Here is a 23,017-nt window from a genome sequence, read left to right as displayed (position 1 = left end):
ATGAGAGAAGATGAAGAATGGTGAAGGTTTTACGTGGTGATTCTACTTTTGCGCATGTAATTGAATATTCATGTTATGTGAACAGTAAATTGTCCTTTAGTGTCATCTTCACTAAGAGCAATGAATTACAATCAGCACATAAAATGCTGAGGAACTCAGCAGACCAGGCAGCATCAATGGAAAAGAGTGCAGTCAACATTTCAGGCCGAGACCCTTCAGCAGGATGAATAAGAATTGGAGGCTTTCAGAGGTATAGATTATAGGCATAAATACTGGAAAGTAGACAATGTGGTCTTTATATAATGATACCTGGTTTTGGAGGTGCCAAAGCAGTATAGAAGTTAGCATAATACTGTGACAGCACATGGATCAACAATCAGGGTTCAATTCCTGCCATTCTCTGTAAGGAGTTTGTATGTTCTCCTTGTGATCACCTAGGTTTTCTCTAGGTGCTCTGGTTTCCTCCTACATTCCTAAAATGTACAGATTAGGGTTTGTACATTATGGGCATGCTGTGTTGGTACTGGAAGCATGGCAACACTTGTGGACTGCCCCAACGCATAGTCGGACTGTGTTGGTTGTTTATACAAATGACACATTTCACTGTGTGTTTTGATGTACATGTGGCAAATAAAGCTAATATTACCTTAAAGGTCGTCTCTTGTTGAGATCTGGATGCCAACTAAACCACACTATGGAGATTAATGTCATACTCATCTTTAAAGTTTAATATAATTTTCTTGTTTTTATTTTGTAAGAAATTACAATTTTTATGAACTCAATGCCTTTGTGCAATTAAGCTGCAATTATTAATATGGTTAGAAAGAGGTCCGTAGTGATGGAAATCAAATTGAAAATTAAGCATTTACTTGAATACATGCTATCAAAACTACTTTGAGAGATGTTTACAGCCAAAATGTTGTTCATCTGTCAGTCATCTTATTTTAGAAACCATAGTGAACTTCCATTCCGAGCGAGAATCTACTTTGTAATGGGGAAGAATTAGTGAGTTAAGGAGATGGAACTACAGGCTCAATAGGTTAACATCGAAATAGCTGAGTGTTTCCTGGTTTCCTTCTGTTCTGCAGATATGGTGTCTGTCTGATAGGTGCGAAGAGAGAGGACAATAAAAGCATCTTACTCAACCCTGGGCCTCGGTACATAATGATTAGTTCAGACATCTGCTTCTACATTAATATCACTAAAGAAGAGAACTCAGCATTCATATTCAAAGAAGAAGAGAAGCAGAAGAGGCAGTCCCTGACTTCAGGGGGGATCTTCAGTGGACCTTCCAGGCTACCAGTCCACAGCATCATTGCAAGTATGGGTGAGTGATTTAAACTTAATACGTACCTTGATCCTCAACATTCAGTTTTCTTTTTTACAGATCTTATGTCTGGGTCAAGGAGGATAACAGAGGGGGTGTATCAGGATTGAATGCATGAGACAAGATGGCAAGTGTTAAGAAAATGTTATGGGTGCATGTCACTGAGCTTTTAAAAATCATGTGTAGATTTTTCCTAAGATAACAAATACACTTAAGACAATTTGAAAACTAAAAATAAAACAGAAATGAAATACTTCAGAAAAGTGATCATTTGAAATACAAAAATCTTTGAATTACTCAGTTAAGTAGGATCTGTGGTGAAAGATACAAGACATGGTTTAGGTCCATGGCCTTGTTGCAGAGCTTCAAAATTCAACAAGTTTAAGTTCAAAGTAAATTTTATTAACTAAGTACATATATGTCACCAAATACAACCCTGAGATTCATTTTCCTGTGGGCATATTCAACAAATCTATAGAATAGTAATTATAAGGATCAATGAAAGATCAGCCTGACAACAGAAGACAACAGTGCAAATGCAAATATAAATAAATAACAATAAATAATGAAAGCATGAGATAACAAGATAAAGAGTTCTTAAAGTGAGATCATTGATTGTGTGAACATCTCAATGGATAGGCAAGTGAGTGTAGTTATCCCCTTTTGTTCAAGAGCCTGATGGTTGTGAGGTAGTAACTATTCTAGGTCTTTAAAGGTACAGAGGTGGATCAGAGAGAAGGGAGGAAAGTAGAAAAGAAATGATAAAACAAAGAAATAATCATACCATATAAGGCAAAAAGGAGAAGAATTTGGGGCTGTGATTTAAATTGTCTTGCAAACCTACTGTTTGATATTTGAACAACATACACAAAATGCTGGTGGAACACAGCAGGCCAGGCAGCATCTATAAGAAGAAGCACTGTCAACGTTTTGGGCTGAGACCCTTCGTCAGGACTAACTGAAAGGAAAGATAGTAAGAGATTTGAAAGTAGTGGGGAGAGGGGAAAATGCAAAATGATAGGAGAAGACCGGAGGGGGTGGGATGAAGCTAAGGGCTGGAAAGGTACGCCATGACACTGAATTCTTCTTCCGCCGGCTCCGTCTCCGAGCTTACTAATTTGGCAAGGACTCTCCTACCCCCACCGATGACCCTTTCTCCTGTCTTCAACCCTCCTCCTCTTCAAGGACACCCCGCTCTGGTCTTCTGCCTGCTCTGGATCTCTTTATTGCTAATTGCTGACAGGACATCAACTGTCTCGACTTCATCACACCCTGTTCCAATTCCAACCTAACTCCTTCCGAACGCTCTGCTCTCTGCTCCCTCCGCACCAATTCCAACCTCACTATAAAACCTGCTGATAAGGGGGGAGCTGTTGTAGTCTGGCGTACTGACCTCTACCTGGCCAAGGCACAGCGACAACTCTCTGATGCCTCCTCGTATTTACCCCTTGATCATGACCCCACTAAGGAGCACCAGACCATTGTCTCCTATACCATCACCAACCTTATCAGCTCTGGGGATCTCCCATCCACTGCCACCAACTTCATAGTTCCTGCACCCCACACTTCCCGTTTCTACCTCCTACCCAAGATCCACAAACCTGCCTGTCCAGGTAGACCTATTGTCTCAGCTTGCTCCTGCCCCTACGAGCTCATTTCTGCATACCTTGACACTGTTTCCGACACCTCCCTCTCCTTTCTTGATCTTTCTGTCTCCATCTCTGGAGACGGCTTATCTACTGATATCTACTATAAGCCTACAGACTCTCACAGCTACCTAAACTATTCCCCTTCCCACCCTGTCTCTTGCAAAAATGCTACCCCCTTCTCACAATTCCTCCGTCTCTGCCGCATGTGCTCTCAGGATGAGGCTTTTCACTCCAGGATGAAGGAGATGTCTTCCTTTTTTAAACAAAGGGGCTTCCCATCTTCCACCATCAACTCTGCTCTCAAACTCATCTCTCCCATTTCCCGCACATTTGCCCTCACCCCATCCGCCCACCACCCCACTTGTTATAGGGTTCCCCTTGTCCTCACCTACCATCCCACCAGCCTCCAGGTCCAACGTATAATTCTCCATAACTTCTGCCACCTCCAACGGGATCCCACTACCAAGCACATCTTTCTCTCCACCCTTCTTTCTGCTTTCCGCAGGGATCACTCACTATGCAACGCCCTTGTCCACTCGTCCCCCCCATCCTTTCCCACCAATCTCCCTCCTGGCACTTATCCTTGTAAGCGGAACAAGTGCTATACCTGCCCTTACACTTCCTCCCTCACCACCATTCAGGGCCCCAGACAGTCCTTCCAGGTGAGGTGACACTTCACCTGTGAGTCGGCTGGTGTGGTATACTGTGTCCGGCGCTCCTGGTGTGGCTTTTTATATATTGGTGAGACCCGACGCAGACTGGGAGACCATTTCGCTAAACACCTACGCTCGGTCCGCCAGAGAAAGCAAGATCTCCCAGTGGCCACACATTTTAATTCCACGTCCCATTCCCATTCTGATGGCCTCCTCTATTGTCAAGATGAAGCCACACTCAGGTTGGAGGAACAACACCTGATATACCAGCTGGGTAGCCTCCAACCTGATGGCATGAACATGACTTCTCTAATTTTCATTAATGCCCCCCTCCCCTTCTTACCCTATCCCTGACATACTTAGTTGTTTGCCTGTTCTCCATCTCCCTCTGGTGCTTCCCCCCCCTTTCTTTCTCCCAAGGCCTCCCTCCCGTCTTTTCCCTTCTCCAGCTCTGTATCACTTTTGCCAAACACCTTTCCAGCTCTTAGCTTCATCCCACCCCCTCCGGTCTACTCCTATCATTTCGCATTTTCCCCTCCCCCCACTACTTTCAAATCTCTTACTATCTTTCCTTTCAGTTAGTCCTGACGAAGGGTCTCGGCCCGAAACATCGACAGTGCTTCGCCTTACAGATGCTGCCTGGCCTGCTGCATTCCACCAGCATTTTGTGTATATTGCTTGAATTTCCAGCATCTGCAGATTTCCTCGTGTTTGATATTTGTTTGTGTTGATCTCCATCATAAGACTGTTGTTCTCTACCGAAAAGCATGTTTTTTTCTGTAAGCTATTTTATTCCCAATGATAATTTGATAATACCTAAAAACTTTAATTAGTCAACTTCTGTCCATCTTCAAGTTGTTCATACAAGTTGAAAAGATTAAGTCCCTGCTGCACTTCTCTATCCACAATCTATCAGCATAAAAACATCCATCATTCAAGTTCTTTGCTGACCGTTACTAATCATTCCTTCCATTATTCTAACATTTTGTTAAAAAATCTACATTAAATTTAATGAGTTATCTTTTAGGTGCCACTTCATGTAGAATACAACATTCCCTTTATTTAATCAGATTGCGGGGTGAAAGGGAGGTTACAGGAATTAAAGGAATTGCAAAAATAAATTTTGGAAGGTGTGGCTGAATACTGGCAATGTGGAAAACATAAGGAAACTGGTGCTATACGAATAAATAAATGGCAAGATAAATTTGAGCATTGTTTTCCATGTGCCTACGATACCCACCTTTGCTTCCCCACCTCTTGACCTCCTCTGCTATTTCTGAATTCACTGTCTGTTTTCTATCAAGTACTGGGCAAGCAAAACTTTCCTACAGCTAAATATTGAAAAGGGAAAAGTGCATTGTCTTCAGTCCCTCTGACATACTCTTATATACCTTAGCCACTGACCCTCTCTCTCTTTTGCAAATGTATGGAATTGATATATTTATTAAATTGTCATATTTGGCCTGGAGATAACTTTAAAACATATTATCTCCCTGGCACTTATTCATTTTGATTGCTGTAATCATCATCAGGTCATTTGTTAACTCTGAGTAATTCCAATGAGCTCCTGAGATGTTTACATATTTCTCCCTTCTTTAATATTGAGATTGTCTAAACTCTGCTACACAGGTCTTAATTTGCTTCATCCTGTTCATTACTCTTGTGGGTTTACTGAGTTACACTGGCTCCCAATTAAGCAAAGACTCATTTCTTGAAAAAAATCACCCATGTTTCAAATACTTTCAAACCCTTTAACCTTCCAGGAAGTGTCTGTGCTTTAAATTGCAGTGTTTGCTCATCCTTTATTTTAAACACCTCACTATTAATATGTGTGCATTCAACTGCTGAGTTTATGGTCTAATATTGTCCACCCTTCTTCATTCCATTTTATTGAAGATATACCTTAATCTTTGCTCAGTCTGGTTTATATTTGATTTTATAATCAAGGTGGCTTACAAGATGTTTAGTCTGGGTACTCGTTCAGCTCGAGCAATAAACGGCATTGATGTCTGTATTCCATGCTGTGACTTTGTAATTGTAAGTCTCACATTGTCCTGTTGTATTGCTCTCTTGATCGTTTTGTTTTCTTGAAACGCTCTCACTCTCTGTTACTGTCATTTTGCTTCACATGCCATATGTACATTATCCATCTCAATCTCTTTCTCCCACCATCTCTTTTCTCTTTCTCCCAGTCTCTCTTAATGTTTCCATCTTCCCAACACTCTCTGTATTCATCTTTCTTTGCATCTCCCTCCTCTCTCAATAATTCCATCTCAATAATATTGCCCATCTACTTGCTGCTGATAGATTAACATGCATCCATTTTTGACTGTTTCAGTGTCCCTTTGGCTAATCCCCATTTCTCAGCCACTTTATTGTCTTCATTTAAGGCACCATAACCCATGTCCTTCCTCACATTCTGTTTCCTTTATCTCAAGAGACAAGCTGTCTATGTCTGGATTTCTCTGCCTCCATCTCAGGAGACAAAACTATTTGTTGCATTGCAATTGCATTGGTGCTGCCTCCTGTACTCAAGCAGAACTTAATTTTATCATCTTAGTTACCAACTTTCACCCCACTCTCAAATTCGCTTGAGCCATTTCTTCTACTACTCTCTATCAGACTCCTTTTTATGTGTCACTTTCTCACTTTGACCTTGTGACATGAGAAAGTGATTTAATATAGCTTCAGCTTCCTGGACCAAAATAAATGACCTCTGTATCCCCCTTCACTACCTTCTCCTCCCTAAAGGTCTTCCCTAAAATTAACCTTGTTGACCAACCACTTGCTCATTGTTCCTAATATCTCTTCTTCTTCTGTTTTCTCTTTGGTTTGCAATTAGCGGTTGTTATCTGCTTAAATTCCTACATAAAACTGCGATGTTGGTGTAAGATTAATTCTCCAGTATTGGGGCCAGTGATAACATCATATGCATAGTGTTACAAATGGCAATACAGACCACATATGGTGATAACTGCTACATGTCCCTAATGTTTACATTTTGGGTTGTAGGATGGAATGAAAGGATATTTTAAAATTGGTTACAAGCTTGTAGTTATGCTCTACACAGTTTGATTTTCAATGTGAACAAAGTACGCTAGGCACTTCCAACGTGCATCATTAATTTGCTTCCATAAACTACATTGCCATAATGAATACAAGCATTTTTTTTTTCTAAATCTTTTTATTAATATTAATAATATGGACAGAATACAGATGATATATTGATAAAGAAATTACCAACATACACATTCCATTACATATAAAAAAAACATACATAATAGTTACAATACAAATGAGTTTACCAAGACATAAGCCATAAGATATATGTATGGACATAGTAAATCTAAATATTTCATAATGTATAATATAAAAAAAACAGAAAAAAGGAAGAAAAAAAAAACAAAAAAAATTTATATAATGCAGAACTAACTAATCTAATCTAATAACTATAGCTAATAAGTAATATAAAAGAAAAAAAACAAACAAAAGAGAAGGAAAAAAAAAGTGGGCTGTTTATAATATCTCACAAAAATAAGTATTCATCAATGCCGTCACTTCCGGTCCTCTCAAAATCCATAAGCTAAAAGCTGGGAAATCAAATGTACTTGGCAAAGGGTCATATTACATCATATGAAAATGTTGAATAAATGGTCTCCATAACTTTTCAAATTTAATAGAAGTCTCAAAAGTACCACTTCTAATTTTTTCTAAATTTAAACATAACATAGTTTGAGAGAACCAATTAAATACAGTGGGAGGATCAATTTCTTTCCAATTCAACAATATAGATCTTCTAGCCATCAAAGTTAGAAATGCAATCATTCGACGGGCTGAAGAAGATAAATGCTGTGAATCTAACATTGGTAAACCAAAAATTGCGGTAATAGGATGAGGTTGTAAATCAATATTCAAAACCGCAGATATAATATCAAAAATATCTTTCCAATATTTCTCCAAAAATGAACACGACCAAAACATGTGAGTTAAAGACGCAATTTCAGAATGACATCTATCACAAATAGGACTTATATGAGAGTAAAAATGAGCTAATTTATCCTTGGACATATGGGCCCTATGTACAACCTTAAATTGTATTAGTGAATGTTTAGCACATAACGATGATGTATTAACTAATTGAAGAATTCTATCCCAATTCTCACTAGAAATACTAAAACTAAGCTCTCTTTCCCAATCCTGTTTAGTCTTATAAAGGGGCTCTGAACGTATCTTCATAATTATATTATAAAGTTTTGAAATAAGCCCTTTTTGAAAAGGGTCTAATTCAAATAAACTCTCCAAAGTATCTGAAGGCACAAAATTTGGAAACGTAGAGAGTACAGAACTTAAAAAATGTCTAATCTGTAAATATCTAAAAAAATGAAATCTCGGCAAGTTATATCTGTTGGATAATTGTTCAAAAGACATGAAACAATTATCTAAAAATAAATCAGAAAATCTTAGTAATCCCTTAGTTTTCCAAGCTGAATAAGCTTGATCTATAATGGAAGGGTGAAAAAAACAATTAGATACAATAGGACTATTTAAAACGAATTGAGTCAACCCAAAAAATCTCCGAAATTGAAACCATATACGCAATGTATGTTTAACTATCGGGTTGTCGATTCGTTTCGGCAATTTAGAAAGAGCAAAAGGGAGAGAAGTCCCTAAAATAGAACCCAAAGCATAAGCTGATACCGATTTAGTTTCTAAACTCACCCAACAAGGGCCAAAAGATCCACCCCCATCTTTCAACCAACATAACAAATATCTAATGTTAGCTGCCCAATAGTAAAATCTGAAATTAGGTAATGCTAACCCGCCTTCCTTTTTAGTCTTCTGTAAATATTTTTTACCTAACCTGGGATTTTTATACTGCCATATATATGAAGAAATTTTAGAGTCAACATTAGTAAAAAAAGATTTCGGGATAAAAATTGGTATCGCTTGAAAAATATATAAAAACTTAGGTAAAATAACCATCTTAATAGCATTAATCCTGCCTATTAGAGATAGAGACAAAGGTGACCACCTAGTAAACAAACCTTTAATCTGATCAATTAAGGGTAAAAAATTAAATCCAAACAAATCTTTATGGTTCTTTGTGATTTTGATCCCTAAATAAGTAAAAGAGTCATTAACTAATTTAAAAGGTAAATTTCCATAAATTGGGACCCGTTTATTTAATGGAAACAATTCACTTTTATTAAGATTTAACTTATACCCAGAAACCTCACTAAATTGAGCCAATAATGATAAAACTGCTGGGATGGATTTCTCCGGGTTAGAAATGAATAGTAATAAATCATCTGCATACAAAGATAACTTATGAATATCTGTCCCACGATTAATACCCAAAATATCCTGTGATTGTCTGATGGCAATTGCCAAAGGTTCTAAGGCAATGTTAAATAGTAATGGACTAAGAGGACATCCCTGTCTAGTGCCCCGAAATAGGCGAAAAAAGGGAGATCTTTGATTATTGGTAACCACTGAGGCTACTGGAGTATGATAAATCAATTTAATCCATGATATAAATATCGGACTAAAATTAAACTTCTCCAACACATTAAATAAGTAAGGCCATTCAACTCTGTCAAATGCTTTCTCCGCATCTAATGAAATCACGCATTCTGAAGTATCATGTGAGGGAGTATAAACAATATTCAACAATCTCCTAATGTTAAAAAAAGAATAACGATTTTTAATAAAGCCAGTTTGATCATCTGAAATAATTTTGGGTAATACCTTCTCCAATCTAGATGCCAGTAACTTAGAAAAAATCTTGGAGTCTACATTCAATAAAGATATAGGTCTATAAGAAGCACAATTAGTAGGGTCTTTATCTTTCTTCAATATTAGAGAAATGGAAGCTCTATAAAAAGATTGTGGCAAATTCCCTAATCTAATGGCCTCCTCAAAAACCTTACCTAACCAAGGGGAAAGAGTAGCGGAAAAAAATTTAAAAAATTCAACTGTATAACCATCTGGACCCGGTGCTTTCCCAGAATTCATTGAGGAAATAGCCCCTTTAATTTCTACATCCGTAATAGGAGTATCCAATATCAAAAGATCATCAGATGATAACCTTGGAAAATTTAATTTCCCCAGAAAATCAGACATGGTATTATAATCTTGAGGAAATTCAGATTGATACAGGGAGGTATAGAAATCTTGAAATGCCTTATTTATCTCATCATGATTAACTGTCAGATTCCCATTCTGCTGACCAATCTTAGTGATTTGACGTTTAACCAGAGCATTCTTCAATTGACTAGCTAACAGTTTACCAGATTTATCACTATGTATATAAAAATCAGATTTAGTTTTCATTAATTGATTTTCAATCGAGGATGTAAGTAATAAACTATGTTCCATTTGAAGTTCAACCCTTTGTTTGTAAGGCTCCTTACTAGGAGCAATCGAATATTTCTTATCAATCTCTTTAATTTTATCAACCAATAAAAGAGTTTCCATCTTGATACATTTCCTCAAACCAACAGAATAAGAAATAATCTGTCCACGTATATAAGCTTTAAAAGTGTCCCAAAGTGTTCCATAGGAAATATCATCCGTAGAATTAGTTGAGAAGAAGAAGTCGATCTGCTCCTCCATAAATTTAATAAAGTCAGAGTCTTGCAACAGGGTAGAGTCAAATCGCCATTGTCTAGCATTAAAAGCTGTATCCGTAAATTTCATAGAAAGTAATAACGGAGCGTGATCAGAGATAGCTATAATATCATAGTTACAACCGATTACCATTGGAATAAAACAAGAGTCTACAAAAAAATAATCAATTCTTGAATAAGAGTGATAAACATGTGAGAAAAAAGAAAACTCTTTGTCATTAGAATGCCGAAATCTCCAAACATCAAAAACTCCATTGTCAGTCAAAAAGGAGTTAATACAAGTGGCCGACTTATTAGGTAAAGTCTGAATAGATAAAGATTTATCCATCAGAGGATTTAAACAACAATTAAAGTCACCACCCATTATTAACTTATATTCGTTTAGATTGGGTAAAGAAGTAAATAAAGACTTAAAAAAGTCAGGACAATCCACATTTGGAGCATAAACATTAACCAAAGCAACCTTTTTATTACAAAGTAAACCCGTAATTAACAAAAATCTGCCATTCGGATCCGAAAAAATATCATGTTGAACAAATGAAATAGAGGAGTCAATAAAAATTGAAACTCCTTTTACTTTAGCATTCGAATTTGCATGATACTGTTGACCCCGCCAAAATCTAAAAAAACGAAATTTGTCCTCCCTCCTCACATGAGTTTCTTGTACAAAAATGATATGAGCATTAAGTCTTTGGAATACTTTGAAAATCTTCTTTCGTTTAATTGGATGATTTAAACCATTAGTATTCCAAGACACAAAATTAATGGTCTGAGCCATAATTCTATAATCAACCCTTTGGTATAGAAAGGGTTAACCAACTTATAAATTCATGCACCCGGAAGAGGAACAAAAGTAGTGAGAAGACCCGGAAGTGACGATAACACAGACATATTTGAAGTTCAAAAACAGCCCAAATAAAAAAACTAACACAAACTGGTGTAAAAAAAATAGAATTAGAAAACAGACCATCCCCCCACCCCCCAAGAAAAAGAGAAAAAGCCAAAATATGACTTAAAAAGAGAAAAAGTCAGACTAATCCTACCCCCATGTCAGCTGAAGAACACTCCATATAAAAAGGATATATATAAAAGAATCACCCCGACTTTAAAAATAAAATCGCTATAATAAAAACCATATTTCTAAGTATAGTTAGTTGTAAAAAGAATAAAAATATAATCACTAAAAACAATTATAACTCGGGCTCTGGCCCAGACAAAACAAAAAATATTTAAGCTAAGATAAGCGATGCCTTGTCTAGAAAAAACACGAAAAATATAAACATAATGCCATCTTAAGCAAAACCAAAAATCTTTTCCAAAAAACCACCATCTTAATCAAGGAAAAATTTACCTTCAAAGAATTAAAAATATACCTTCGAAGGAACAAAGTTAATAGACAAGTATGTAGTTAAATGATTAAAGTGTATAAGGCAAAAACAATTAACATGACGCAAACACACTTTAACTTGAGCATAAAGTGTAGGATGAACCTACACCAGTAACCAGATTATAATTCTGGTTTAAGAGATCGAGAACCATCTTATATGATCAGAATCATTCATTTATTAAAGACTGGTGTCTGTAACAGTAGGGAAGTTCTCCTCCAGATATTTTCTCGCTTCTGAAGTTGAAAGGAAAATTTGTCGTGAAGCATTCGACGGAGAAATTCGAAGCTTCGCAGGGTATAGGAGCGCAGGTTTCAGATTTTTCTCATAACATTCAGCCATCAACGGTTTAAAAAGAAGCCTTCTTTTTAAAAGATCTGAACTAAAATCTTCGATCAGACGGAAGGAAAAATCTTTGATTTTAATCATTCCTAGTCGACGAGCTGCTCTTATAACTTGTTCTTTGTCATGTACATAATGGAACCGGACAATTATCACCGAAGGTTTATCTGTAGCACTCGGTGATCGACGCCGAATTCTATGTGCCCGATCCAATAAAGGAGGGTTATTCGGGAAAATTGTCGGAAACGCTTCTTTTAAAAGTTGAGCAAAATATTTCGAAGGGTCATCTTTTTCTATGCCGTCTGGAAGACCAAGTATACGTACGTTCTGTCTTCTGGAGCGATTCTCAAAATCGTCACTCTTGGCTTTAAGGGCTTCCATCAGCTTAATGGTCGAAATTAAATCCTGTTGCAGTTTTCCAATAGTCAAATCTCGCTTCCGAGCTTCTTCTTGCAGAGACGCAATAAGAGTTTGTTGCTGTTTAATTACTAAGTCCGTCTTAACCATGTACTCTTGAAAAGCCTTTATATCTTCTTTAAAAAATTGTTGTAGTTCAGCAAATTTTTGATTCAAAACCTCCATAAACAATTCAAAAGTTAATGGTGTTTGTTGTGTCGGAGCCTGCTTTTTTCCGTTACCGTTCGGATTACGTCCGGGATCCCGTCCCTTAGACCTGAGAGACATTTCTGTTTGCATATCTTCAAAAGTTCACAACAAACGCTTAGCAGTAAATCCAAAAAAAAGAATAAAGAAACTTTCGGTATAGGTAAAAATACGCTGAATAAGGGTGATCAAAGGTTAAAAAAAGTAAAAGTTACGGAGCGAATCCAAAACGGTACTCACTCCATGAGCGTCTCCAGCTGACCTCTGAATACAAGCATTGAATGTTCAAAAGTCGGTTTCTCCAGCTGGCTTGAACATTATCAGCAGTTTTTATAGTAAATTGAGGGGACAAAAATCTCGAAAAGCTAGAGTCACTGGATGCTGGAATATGGAGTACTAAACAAATCGCTCATGGGTTGGGCAGCATCTGTAGAGACAAATATCCAAGTTATTTTGGCTATATACATTCTTTACAAACTTATCTTGAAGGGTTATTCAATCCGCCAAAATTATAGAGTTTGATGCAAAAACTTGTTAATTTGTTGATTACTTCTACGACAAAAATGATTAGTCATCAATAATACAGGTGCCCCCCCCCCCCACAAAGGTAGAGCATTCCTATGAAACCTTTCTTAAGCCAAAATGGCGTAAGGCGAAGAACCGTTAACTTACATGGGAAAAGTTTTCGTAAAAGCAAAAATCCTTTATCATGCAAAAACAGGTTACTAATGTAGGTCTTCTGTAAAAGCGAAGTGGCGTAAAGCAAACATTCGTAAAGCGGGGGGACACCGGTATACCAATGTATATAAGGACAGACAGTAAGCACTCTGAACTCAAAACTGTCACACTTTTAGACTTGTTTGCCTCTGTTTTTCATCTGTGAATTGCACATAGAAATGATAATATGGAAGACAGTAGCAGTATGCCGGAAGTTCGAGAGAGTCAGGGGCAGTCATGTGTGCAATTGCTATTACTAAGGAGAAGGTGCTTCGGAAGATGAGAGGGCTGAAGGTAGATAAGTCACATGGACTACATGGTCTGCATCCCAGGGTTCTGAAAGAGATAGCTGAAAAGATTGTGAAGGCATTGATAATGATCTTTCAGGAAGCACTAGATTTTAGCATGTTTCTGGAGGACTGGAAAACTGCAAATGTCACGTCATTCTTCAGTTTTGGGAACTGGGCAGAAGGCTGATGAACAGGACCTCAAGCGTGGCGTTTTCAGGATTGCTGCCAGTGCTACGAAATAGTGATGGTAAGAATTGGAGGAGATGGCAGTTGAATGCCTGGCTGAGGAGTTGGTGCAGGGGGCAGGGTTTTAGATTTTTGGATCATTGAGATCTCTTCTGGGGAAGGTGGGACCTGTACAGATTGGATGGGTTGCACCTGAACTCGAGGGGGAGCAATATCCTTGCTGGTAGGCTTGCTAGCATGGTTCGGGAGGGTTTAAACTAATTTGTGAGGGGGATGGGACCCGGAGCGATAGAGCAGTGAAAGAAGTGCATGAAGTAAAGCCAGATCTAGCATATAGAGAGGCTTTGAGGAAAGAGCAGCAGAATAAAGGGTGTGAAGGTAGCAAGGTAGAAGGGCTAAAGTGTGTGTACTTCAATGCAAGAAGCATCAAGAACAAAGGTAATGAACTGAGAGCTTGGATATGTACATGGAATTATGGTGTAGTGGCCATTCCAGAGAAATTGGCTGGCACCAGGGCAGGAATGGATTCTCAATATTCCTGGATTTCAGTGCTTTAAAAGGGATAGAGAAGGGGGAAAAAGGGGAGGAGGGGTGGCATTACTGGTCAGGGATACTATTACAGCTATAGAAAGGGTGGGTAATGTAGCAGGATCCTCTTTTGAGTCAGTATGGATGGAAGTCAGGAACATGAAGGGAGCAGTTACTCTACTGGGGGTATTCTGTAGGCCCCCTGGTAGCAGCAAAGATACCGAGGAGCAGATTGAGAGGCAGATTTTGGAAAGGTGCAAAAATAACAGGGTTGTTATCATGGGTGACTTTAACTTCCCTAATATTGATTGGCACCTGATTAGTTCCAAGGGTTTAGATGGGGCAGAGTTTGTTAAGTGTGTCCAGGATGGATTCCTGTCACAGTATGTTGACAGGCCGACTAGGGGGAATGCCATACTAGATCTAGTATTAGGTAACGAACTGGGTCAGGTCACAGATCTGTCAGTGGGTGAGCATCTGGGGGACAGTGATCACCACTCCCTGACCTTTAGCATTATCATGGAAAAGGATAGAATCAGAGAGGACAGGAAGATTTTTAATTGGGGAAGGGCAAATTATGAAGCTATAAGGCTAGAACTTGCGGGTGTGAATTGGGATGATGTTTTTGCAGGGAAATGTACTATGGACATGTGGTCGATGTTTAAGGATCTCTTGCAGGATGTTAGGGATAAATTTGTCCCGGTGAGGAAGATAAAGAATGGTAGGGTGAAGGAACCATGGGTGACAAGTGAGGTGGCAAATCTAGTCAGGTGGAAGAAGGCAGCATACATGAGGCTTAGGAAGCAAGGATCAGATGGGTCTATTGAGGAATATAGGGTAGCAAGAAAGGAGCTTAGGAAGGGTCTGAAAAGAGCAAGAAGGGGACATGAGAAGTCTTGGTGAGTAGGGTAAAGGAAGACTCCAAGGCATTCTTCAATTATGTGAAGAACAAAAGGATGACAAGAGTGAAGGTAGGACCGATTAGAGATAAAAATGGGAAGATGTGCCTGGAGGCTGTGGAAGTCAGCGAGGTCCTCAGTGAATAATTCTCTTCGATATTCACCAATGAGAGGGAACTTGATGATGGTGAGGACAATATGAGTTAGGTTGATGTTCTGAAGCATGTTGATATTAAGGGAGAGGAGGTGTTGGAGTTGTTAAAATACATTAGGACAGATAAGTCCCCGGGGCCTGATAGAATATTCCCCAGGCTGCTTCAGGAGTTGAGGGAAGAGATTGCTGAGCCTCTGGCTATGATCTTTATATCCTCGTTGTCCACGGGAATGGTACCAGAGGATTGAAGGGAGGCGAATGTTGTCCCCTTGCTCAAAATGGGCATTTAGAGAATCATGGTCTGATCCAGGACAGTGAGCATGGCTTTGTGAAGGGCAGATCGTGTTTAACAATCCTGATAGAGTTCTTTGAGGAGGTGACCAGGCATATAGATGAAGGTAGTGCAGTGGATGTGATCTACATGGATTTTAGTAAGGCATTTGACAAGGTTCCAATGGTAGGCTTTTTCAGAAAGTCAGAAGGCATAGGTTCCAGGGAAGTTTGGCCAGGTGGATTCAGAATTGGCTTGCCTGCAGAAGGCAGAGGGTCATGGTGAAGGGAGTACATTCAGATTGGAAGATTGTGACTAGTGGTGTCCCACAAAGGATCTGTTCTGGGACCTCTACTTTTTGTGATTTTTATTAATGACCTGAATGTGGGGGTAGAATGTGGGGTTGGCAAGTTTGCAGATGACACAAAGGTTGGTGGTGTTGTAGATAGTGTAGAGGATTGTCGAAGATTGTAGAGAGACATTGATAGGATGCTGAAGTGGGCTGAGAAGTGGCAGATTGAGTTCAACCCGGAGAAGTGTGAGGTGGTACACATTGGAAGGACAAACTCCGAGGCAGAGTATAAAGTAAATGCCTCACAGGTAGATAGGGTAGTTAAGAAAGCTTATGGGGTGTTAGCTTTCATATGTCGAGGGATAGAGTTTAAGAGACGTGATGTAATGATGCTGCTCTATAAAACTCTGTGCAGGCCACACTTGGAGTACTGTGTCTAGTTCTGGTCGCCTCAGTATAGGAAGGATGTGGAAGCATTGGAAAGGGTACAGAGGAGATTTACCAGGATGCTGCCTGGTTTAGAGAGTATGGATTATGATCAGAGATTAAGGGAGCTAGGGCTTTACTCTTTGGAGAGGAGGATGAGAGGAGATATGATAGAGCTGTACAAGATATTAAGAGGAATAGATAGAGTGGATAGCCAGTGCCTCTTCCCCAAGGCACCACTGCTCAGTACAAGAGGACATGGCTTTAAGGTAAGGGGAGGGAAGTTCAAGGGGGATATTAGAGGAAGATTTTTTACTCAGAGAGTGGTTTGTGCATGGAATGCACTGCCTGAGTCAGTGGCAGATACACTAGTGAAGTTTAAGGATCTACAAGACAGGTATATGGAGGAATTTAAGGTGGGGGGTTATATGTGAGGCAGGGTTTGAGGGTCGGCACAACATTGTGGGTCAAAGGTCCTGTAATGTGCTGTACAATTCTATGTTCTATGTTCAAAAAGGTAGGGTGGCAGAAGAAAGGAAATTTTAGGCCAGTTATCCTGTCCACAGCGGTTGGGAAGATATTAGACTCACTTGCTAAGGATGAGGTCTCCAGGTATTTGGAGGCACATGACAAAATAGGCCAAATTCATTATGGTTTCCTTAAGGGGAAATCTTCCCTGTCAAATCTGTTGGAATTCTTTGAGAAAATAACAAACAGGATAGACAAAGGAGCATCAGCAGATATTGTCTACCTGAATTTGTAGAAAGTCTTTGACAAGGTGCCACACATGAGGCTACTTAACAAGATTAGAGCCCATGGTTTTACAGGAAAGATTCTAGCATGGATAGAACATTGGCTAATTGGCAGGAGACTAAGAGTGGGAATAAAGGAAGCCTTTTCTGGTTGGCTGCCAGTGATGAGTGGTATTCCATAGGGGCTGTGTTCAGACCACTTCTTTTTAAGTTGTATGTCAATAATTTGGATGATGGAATTGATGGCTTTGTGAGCAGTGTGAAGATAGGTGGAGGGATGTCACAGAGATACTGCAGAAGGACTTAGACAGAATGGGCAAAGAAGTGGCAGATGAATAAATATAATCATACACTTTGGTATACAGAACAAAAGTATTTTCTAAAGAGGCAGAAAATTCAAAAATTGGAGGTGCAAACGGATTTGGGATTCCTCATGGAGGATTCCCTAAAGGTTAACTTGCAGGTTGAGTTGGTGGTACAGAAGGCAAATGCAATGTTAGCATTCATTATGCGAGAACTAGAGTAAAAAAGCAAGGAGGTAATGCTGAGGTTTTATAAGGCAGTGGCAAAGCCTCACTTGGAGTATTGTGAGCATTTATGGGCCCCTTATCTGAGTAAGTTTGTGCTGACATTGGAGAGGATACAGAGGAGATTCATGCGAATGAATGACATCATATGAGAAGCAATTGATGGCTTTTGATCTTTACTTGCTGGAATTAAGAAGAACATGTGGCATCTCATTGAAACCTTTCAAATGTTGAAAGGCCTAGATAAAGTGGATGTAGAGAGGATGTTTCCTATAGTGAGTGAGTCTGGGACCAGAGGGCACAGCCTCAGAACAGATGGATGTCCATTTAGAATGGAGGTGAGGAGGAATTTCTTTAGCCAAACGGTGGTGAATCTGTGGAGTTCATTGCCACAATTGGCTGTGGAGGCCAGGTCATTGGGTGTATTTATGGTGGAAGCTGTTAGATTCTTGATTAGTCAGGGTATGAAAGGCTACCTGGAGCAGGCAGGAGAATTGTGTTGAGAGGGAAAATGGGACATCCATGATGAAATAGTGGAGCAGATGGGCCAAATGGCTTAATTTTGCTCCTATCTTTTATGGTCGTATGGTCTTTTCATTTATCTGCTTTAATATGTACCTGTTTTTGGCTATTGCACCCATTGAAAAATTGCCCTGGACATGTCCTTTCATGATGCCCCTCAAATCATGCTTTACTTGCCATGATATTTCCTGCAAGTCGCAAAATTATCAAAGAATGAGCTCATTTCAAGTACTTCAGGTGCCATGATAGCATAACAGTTAGTGTGGCGCTGTTACAGCTCAGGGCATTCCAGAATTTGGAGTTCAATTCCAGTGCCATCTGTGAGGAGTCTCTACGCTCTCCCTGTGGAATGCCTGGGTTTTCCCCAGGTGCTCTGGTTTCCTCCTACAGTCTAAAGATGTACCAGGTAGGTTAATTGATCATTGTTAATTGTCCCATAATTAGGTTAGGGTTAGTTGGGTTTGTCAGAAGTTGCTGGGGTGGCAAGGCTTGAGAGGCCAGAAAGGTCTCCACCAAGGGTTTCCAGCCTGGGGTCTACAGGCACTCTTGGTTAATGACATGGGTCCATGGCATAAAAAAAGGTTGGAAAACCCTACACTGTGCTGTTATCACTAAATAATAATAAATCCCATCGTTATTTTATGAATAAAAAAAGAAGTGCATTATACTAAAAAATAAATCAATCTAGCATGAGTTAAATAGACAAAAGACAATTGGTGCAGAAGTAGACCATTCGGCCCTTCGAGCCTGCACCACCATTCTGAGATCATGGCTGATCATCTACTATCAATATCCGGGTTCCTGCCTTGTCCCCATATCCCTTGATTCCCCTATCCATAAGATACCTATCTAGCTCCTTCTTGAAAGCATCCAGAGAATTGGCCTCCACTGCCTTCTGAGGCAGTGCATTCTACACCCCCACAACTCTCTGGGAGAAGAAGTTTTTCCTTAACTCTGTCCTAAATTACCTACCCTTTATTCTTAAACCATGCCCTCTGGACTCTCCCAGCATCTGGAACATAATTCCTGCCTCTATCTTGTCTAATCCCTTAATAATCTTATATGTTGCAATCAGATCCCCTCTCAATCTCCTTAATTCCAGCGTGTCCAAGCCCAGTCTCTCTAACCTCTCTGCGTAAGACAGTTGGGACATCCCAGGAATTAACCTCGTGAATCTACGCTGCACTTCCTCTATAGCCAGGATGTCCTTCCTTAACCCTGGAGGCCAAAACTGTACACAATACTCCAGGTGTGGTCTCACCAGGGCCCTGTACAAATGCAAAAGGATTTCTTTGCTCTTGTACTCAATTCCCTTTGTAATAAAGGCCCAACATTCCATTAGCCTTCTTCACTGCCTGCCTGCCTTCACTGTCTAAAGGGACATTGTTGTTTTTTAAAATAAATTAATAATTGATGTATGTTATAAAATTACATTCTTGTGTTCTAATTTGCCCCGCCACCAGCAAATCCCTCCTTGGAGGCCCCTTCTCCTCATTCTGTCATTTTCATGCCTTAAAATAGAAACCCATTTACACCTGTTTTCCCTTTAACAATGCAGCGTATTTCCCATTTCCCACGGGGCTGCCTGAGTATTGTTGCATTTTAAACTTTTTATGGTAATAATTATATGTTAAAATTAATTTTAAATAATATTAATATTAAACTTTTAATGTAACTCTTTACTAAGTAAGGATGTCCTAATTCTGCAATTATTAGTGTAACTTCCAATTTGTTATTAGCACATCAAGAAGGCTTAAAGGCAAATTTTGTGGTAAAGACAGGCAAAGGATTCTTTTATTTTAAGATATTTCTGGGCTGGTTCAGAAAAACAAATGTGAGAAATTGTTCTACAATTCCTGAAAATTGTGAAAACGATCTACCAGCACAAGGGGATCTTACCCACAGTTTCACCAAGCTACTGTAGGAAACCCACAGCAAGAATGCATCATTCTGTGTTTCCTGGAGACATGGCTCACTCTGGACATGCTGGATGCATCGGTAAGACCCAAGGGCTTCTCGATACACAGGATGGACTAGACTGCTGATTCAGAGAAGGCAAAAGCTGGGAGTGTTTAATGATCAACTCTTTGTGGTGTTCAGATGCAGTGGTCCTTGTCGCATTCTTGTTCCCCTGACCTGGAACATTGAATGATTAAATGCCAACCATTCTACTTATCAAGAGAGTTCACCTCTGTATTTCTGACTGCAGTTTACCTACTGCCAGAGGCTGATGTTAAGCAGGCACTCAGTGAAGTAAGTAAACAACAAACAAGGAACACCCTACCTTGGTGTCTTTCAAATTGTTGTCAGGGACATCAATCTGTCTCGTTTGAAAAAAAATCTCCACCCCTTTATCAACGTATCACCTGCAGCACCAGGGGTCCCAACACACTCAACTACTTTTACACAACAGTTTGGAATGCTGACCGTTCCTTTCCTAGACCTCATTTTGGGAATCACTTAGCTGCCCTTCTCCTATCTGCATACCATCAGAGGCTAAAGAGCAGGCCTCCAGAGGTAAGAACAACAAAGAGTTGGTTGTGAGAGGCAGTGAAATGGACCATATTCAAGGACACATTAGAGTATCCGAACCAATGCACCACAGTTGTCACAAACTTTATAATATTAGTGATAGATGAGTGTGTTCCCACAAAATCAAAATTGTTCAGAGGCTTCCTCAAGCAGAAGGCCTGGGTGAACCATGAGATCTGCAATCTGCTAAGGGCCGGATCAGCGGCATTCAGGTCTGGCGACCAAGTTAAATACAAGATGTCCGGGTACGATCTTCACAAAGCCATCTTGCATGCGATTTGGCAATTCTAAATTCTAAATTTGCATTACTAAAGGATGCTCAACAATTGTGGTAAGGCTTAAATGCTATCACCTACAAAGTGAAAACAAGCAACATAGTTGACATCAAGGCTTCACTCCCAGATGAGCTCAATGCCTTTAAAGCTTGCTTTGACCATCAAAGCATGGAGGCACCTTCACGATATCCCACAGCCTCTGATGACCCTGTGATTTCAGACTCTGAGGCTGATGTGAGAGCATCCTTCAGGAGGTTGATTCCACGGAAAGCATTCGGCCCAGATGGGGTATTTGGCCAAGTACTGAAGAACTGTGTTGATCAACTGGTTAGAGTGTTCAATGATATCTTTAACCTCTCACTTAGGCAGTCTGAGATACCTATCTGCTTCAAGCAGGCTTCAATTATATCGGTGCCTACGAAGAACATAGTAATTCGCTTCATTGACTATCATCTAGTAACATTTGCACCCACTGTGATGAAATATATCAATTCTGCCTGAGAAGTGACTTGGAACTGCTCCAATTTGCTGACTGTCATGACAAGTCAACAGAGATGCCATTTTATTGGCTCTCACTCAACCCTGGAACATCTGGACAGTGAAGATACATATAATACAATGTTCTTCATTGATTACAACTCAGCATACAATACTATACTCCCCTCAAAGCTAAACAATAAGCTACAAGACCTTGACCTCGATACCTCCTTGGGCAACTGGATCCTCGATTTCCTCGCTTGCAGATCCCAATCAGTTTGGATGGCAAAAACATCTTCATCTTCACAATCTCCATCAGCACAGATACACCACAAGGCTGTGTGCTTACCCCCTGCTCTACTTACTTTACTGGCTGAATCAAAGGTGGTGATGAATCAGCATATAGGAGATAGATTGAAAATTTGGCTGAGTGGCGATAGATTTTCAATCACAACAACAAAGTTGCACTTAGTGTCAGCAAGACCAAAGAGCTGATTATTGACCTCAGGAGGAGGAAACCAGAGGCCCATGAGCCATTTTTCATTGGGGGATCTGAGGTATAGAGCTTTAATTCCCTCAGTAATATCATTTTAGAGGATCTGTCCTGCATCCAGCACATAGGTGTCATTATGCCGAAAGCTCAGCAACATCGCTGTTTTCTTAAAAGTTTGCGAACGTTGGGCATGTTATCTAAAACTTTGACCAACTTCTATAGATGTGTAATGGAGAGCACTGTGTATTGTCTGGTTGCATCATGACCTGGTATGGAAATACCAATGCTCTTGAATGGAAAAGCTCACAAAAAGTAGTGGATACAGCCCAGTCCATCACGGGTAAAGCCCTCCCCACCATTGAGCATGGAACACTTTCACATGAAAGCAGCATCCACCATCAAGGACCCCAATCTTCCAGAGCTGCTGCCATCAGGAAAAAGGTGCAGGGGCCTCGGGATCCATATCACCAGATTCAGGAACAGTTATTACCCTCAACCATTAGACTCTTGAACCAGAGTGGATAACTTAACTCAACTTCATTCGTCCCATCATTGAAATATTTCCTCAACCAATGGACTCACTTGCAAGGACTCTTCCTGTCATGTTCTCGATATTTATTGCTTATTCATTTGTTATTAATATTATTGTTATTTCCTTTTTTCTTTTTCTGTATTTGCACATTTTGTTGTCTTTTCCACATTGATTAGTTGTCCTGTTTGAGCGGTCTGTTGATTCCATTGTGTTTCTTGTTTTTACCATGAGTGCCCATAAGAAAATGAATCTCCGTGTTGTATAAAGTGAGATGTATGTAGTTTGATAATAAATTTACTTTGAGTGAATTGTATTCAGTAAACATGCTTGTAGTTAAAAAACTCTGCAATATTATTTTGAAGATCAGTTATTCTAGGGTAATGCTTATTAAGAGACTGAGTTGATCTGGGGTGGAAGAATGAAGATCAAATACTGAACAAGTTTTAACCCCAAAATAGGCTATCCTCTAAAGGATTTCAAATGTGAGGGCTGCCATGTTCTCATTGCCGAAGGTATTTAATTGTAAATAATAATATCAAAAGTAAATATAAAATAA

The 23,017-nt window shown here is 39.5% G+C and overlaps 1 protein-coding gene across 1 annotated transcript in view; it reads left to right on the top strand.

Annotated features, from left to right (window-relative positions):
- Positions 1-23,017, top strand: part of kcnt1b (potassium sodium-activated channel subfamily T member 1b) — a 488,428-nt gene that overhangs the window by 367,248 nt on the left and 98,163 nt on the right. Inside the window, exon 18 of the mRNA XM_059993689.1 lies at positions 1,089-1,327. Coding sequence (XP_059849672.1) covers positions 1,089-1,327 — 239 coding nt within the window. The remainder of the gene's footprint in view (positions 1-1,088; positions 1,328-23,017) is intronic.

Source organism: Hypanus sabinus, chromosome 18, assembly GCF_030144855.1.
Source record: "Hypanus sabinus isolate sHypSab1 chromosome 18, sHypSab1.hap1, whole genome shotgun sequence".
NCBI lineage: Eukaryota > Metazoa > Chordata > Chondrichthyes > Myliobatiformes > Dasyatidae > Hypanus > Hypanus sabinus.
The sequence above is the reverse complement of the archived record's forward strand: the minus strand, read 5'-3'. Positions and strand labels throughout refer to the sequence as shown.